This window comes from Gossypium hirsutum, chromosome A06 (assembly GCF_007990345.1).
Source record: "Gossypium hirsutum isolate 1008001.06 chromosome A06, Gossypium_hirsutum_v2.1, whole genome shotgun sequence".
Lineage (NCBI taxonomy): Eukaryota > Viridiplantae > Streptophyta > Magnoliopsida > Malvales > Malvaceae > Gossypium > Gossypium hirsutum.
The window spans coordinates 115112420-115115969 of NC_053429.1; the positions used below are offsets into that span (position 1 = coordinate 115112420).

Consider the following 3550-nt stretch of genomic DNA (forward strand, 5'->3'; position numbering starts at 1 on the left):
TTGACAAGCAAAATGCTTGGTTTATGTATTGACATCAAGCCATTATTCAAGTTTAATGAAAATCATTTTCAATTTTCATTCATATGCTCCATTTTTCTTGTTTTTGATTCTGTTCTTATTCTTAAGCAAATTTTCTGCTTTTGTTTCTTCACCAAGTCATGAGGCTTGCTAAACAAGCTTCATGTTCTACTTGCTTAAATTTTTTCTAAACACCAACATTCTCAACTGCGCTTATTGTCGTTGTCCTCTTATCTTTATTATTATTATTATTATTTTAAAACCCTCGACCACCTCTTCCCAGCTTACAGCTGCCACTCGTTGCTTCCTAAACCATCACCACTGTGGTGAACCATCTCCCTACCAAACCCTAAATTAACCCATTGAAGTACCTGTACCCATTATCATACCCAAACAACAAATCATTGAGCCAATTTCTTTTGAGTTCAGTAATGCTTACAATAAACAACGGGTTCCTTTTTTTCTTCAAAATAGCACTGTTTTTGTCCTCTCTTGGCTTTATTGGAGCTCAGTTTGTTGAAAGCGAAAATCGGCTCGATACACCACACTTTATCACTGCCTTTAATGCTTTTATACTCTTTTATGTACTCATTTTCGAGTTCTTTGAAGGTATGGACGACGATCTCCATCGCAAATAATTGCGAATAACCTATTCTTGTTTAACTTCATCAGTGGTGTCAATGGAGATGTTAGTGGAGGAGATGGAGGTGGTGGAAGTGGGAGGGGTCTAGTAGTCGAGAAAGTGCTTAGGATGTGGGGATTAGTGCTCATTGTTCTCGTTCTCGGGATTGTCGTTAGTATCGACTTTGAAGCAATAGTGACATGGGCATTGGAGAATAAGTTTGGGTTGTTGATGAAACAAGATTGAGGAGGAGTTGGCTGTTGAGGAGATGACGATTGACAGTGCCATTAGTAGAAAGCAAATTTTTTAACCACTGATTCACATAATTATTTGATTAAATTTTTAAAAAAATTAAATTGATAAAAATAAGACACACTCTATTTTAGATTATATATGGGCATAGTTTACCCAAGAATAAATCATTTATGAACATTGAATCATAGGATGGCAAGCCTATTGGTCAATTTATTCCTTCCTTGGGCCATTTAAAAAGACTCCAAATTCTTGAACCTTCCCTTGTCTTCCCCGTCACCTTTGGATCACGTAACCACTACTTAAACACCCATTATCCAAACACAAACAGTTCCATTATTGTCGAATGTCATCACCCAACATCTACCTGCGAAACCTTCCAAAAAAATATGTGCGGTTCCAACAAGCAGGCATCCGAACACATCAAACGACAGCACACCATTCCATACTACGCGAAACGGGTTCGTGATAGATGCACAACTAGGGTGACCAAAATACTATGTGCCATATTTTTATGTCTTATTTTAGTTGTTGGTGTTATTTTCTTCATTTTATGGCTCAGTTTACGCCCTCATCGTCCAAGGTTTTATATTATAGACTTTAGTATTCCTGGTTTGAATCAACACTCAGAGTTTGAGAATGCTCAAATAACATTGAATGTCACAGCCAGGAACCCCCACCAGCACATTGGAATCTATTACATGTCCATGGTGGGTTCAATTTTTTACGAAGATCAAAACATGGGGTCATCTCCATTGATGGACCCGTTTTACCAGGAACCAAAGACAACTACAATCGTGTACCATACATTCAATGTGGCCACATTGACGGTAAACAGCCGACGGTGGAAGGAGTTTATGGATAACAGGCAACAAGGGACGGTGGTTTTTCGTATAGATATAATGGCAGTGATCCGATTTAAGGTTTCTACATGGGGTAGTAAACACCATAAGATGCATGCCAATTGTGATGTTGCAGTTGGTCAAGATGGATCGATCTTGCCAGCTTGGAAGAACAAAAAATGTCCAGTTTATTTCACTTGATTCTTGCACACATACATATATTTATGTCTTTCTTGTTTTCTTAATTTTTATTTTGATTTATTGAAAGGGAAAGTGTAGTTCCATTGTTGTATAATCATATTCTTATTTGATTTGATTAAATTTTATTGTAACATTATTAATTATGCTTTATGATTGATGGTGATTTTTTTTTAATATTTCAAGTTAAATTCGGATGGGACAAAAATAAAACTGTTAATTCCGTTCTTATTTATAGAATCATTTTGTGAATTGAGTTGATTACACGAGTCAACTCGAAATTAATTCAACTGTGAAATTATTAAAATACCCTTACTTTAAAAATAATTAATATTATTGTAAGGATATTTTTATCTTTTATATAAAATACAAATAAAACAATTAAAAAAACACTATTTGAGATTTAAACTCAAGACTAACAGATACATATGAACAACCTTTATGACTCTACTAATAATAATTTATTGACATATTTTTGTAAATATAAAATATTTTCAATCACAAAGGTATCATCATTCTTAAAAAAGAAAGTTCAAGGTAAACCCTTGTGTAACAATTAGTCTTTGAAGCTTACATGTCACATAAAGCAAAGTAACTCAGAAAGAAAAGAATACAATTGGTATCTCCCTAATGTACCTCCTTAATAACTTTATTCTCACTCAAACCACTGTTCCCTACACATAAACCAAATTCCATTACGAGGCTGATCAATCGATTCAATTCGTGTGGAAACCTGTGTTGTTGTTTTTTTATTCTCAAACAATAAAATGTGTGAGACCAAAAACTTCTACTTTTGGATTCTTCAAATTCTTGGCCTGTTAGGCATCCTTGTTCTTTGTCTATGGCTAGCATTGCGTCCGGGAAGCCCCCATTTTACGATCACGAATTTTTCGGTCCCTGCGGTAAATGATAGCAATACATCTGATCATGGGATCATTCAATACCAACTTGATATCAAGAATCCGAACAAAGACTCAGGTATTTACTACGATGATATCTTGCTAATCTTTTATCACGGGGTGAATATAGTGGGGAACAATACTATCCCTTCATTTACTGAAGAGAAGAATCGAAGTCATCAAGTGCTCAACCATTTCGATGTTGACAACCCCTTTTGGGCAGCTCTTCGTAGTGCAATACTGAATGCAACAGCTGAACTAAGAGTGGATTTATCAACTAAGGTCAGATATAAAACGTGGCTAATAAAGAGTAGGCACCATGGGTTACACAAGGAAGGAAACATACCCATTGGTAAAGATGGCAAGATATCCAACAACAAGAAGAAAGTTAAACTTCGGGATGCATCAAAATGATTCAAAACTTGGGCCTATTAGTACCTTACCTCGGGTTTCTTCATGTATGTCTCTTCTTTTTAATGTGTATTCACGAGTTTCCCAATATACAAAGTTTACATAGGTTGATGAATTTAGGTGTTTTGAATGTAATCATCAAACGCAGACATGCAAATAAAACAATATTCTTTTTTTTTTTCTGTCAACATGTACCCGACCTTAAATGTAATACTAATATACAAGATTCTTCTTTGTTTATTCCAAAAGAAATGTTTGGAATTTTTTACAGCTAATTTTTCTTACAAATTGGAAAAAGTATAATGAAG

The 3550-nt window shown here is 34.9% G+C and overlaps 2 protein-coding genes across 2 annotated transcripts; both read left to right on the top strand.

The window, feature by feature from the left end:
• Window positions 1-1236: 1236 nt before the first annotated feature.
• On the top strand, window positions 1237-2061 carry LOC107963103 (NDR1/HIN1-like protein 26). Its single transcript, XM_016899690.2, has one exon. It carries the CDS (start codon window positions 1282-1284, stop codon window positions 1933-1935), a length of 654 nt encoding a protein of 217 aa, XP_016755179.2. The 5' UTR covers window positions 1237-1281; the 3' UTR covers window positions 1936-2061.
• Window positions 2062-2699: 638 nt separating this feature from the next.
• On the top strand, window positions 2700-3245 carry LOC107963104 (protein NDR1). Its single transcript, XM_016899693.1, has one exon. It carries the CDS (start codon window positions 2700-2702, stop codon window positions 3243-3245), a length of 546 nt encoding a protein of 181 aa, XP_016755182.1.
• The last annotated feature ends 305 nt before the right edge of the window (window positions 3246-3550 follow it).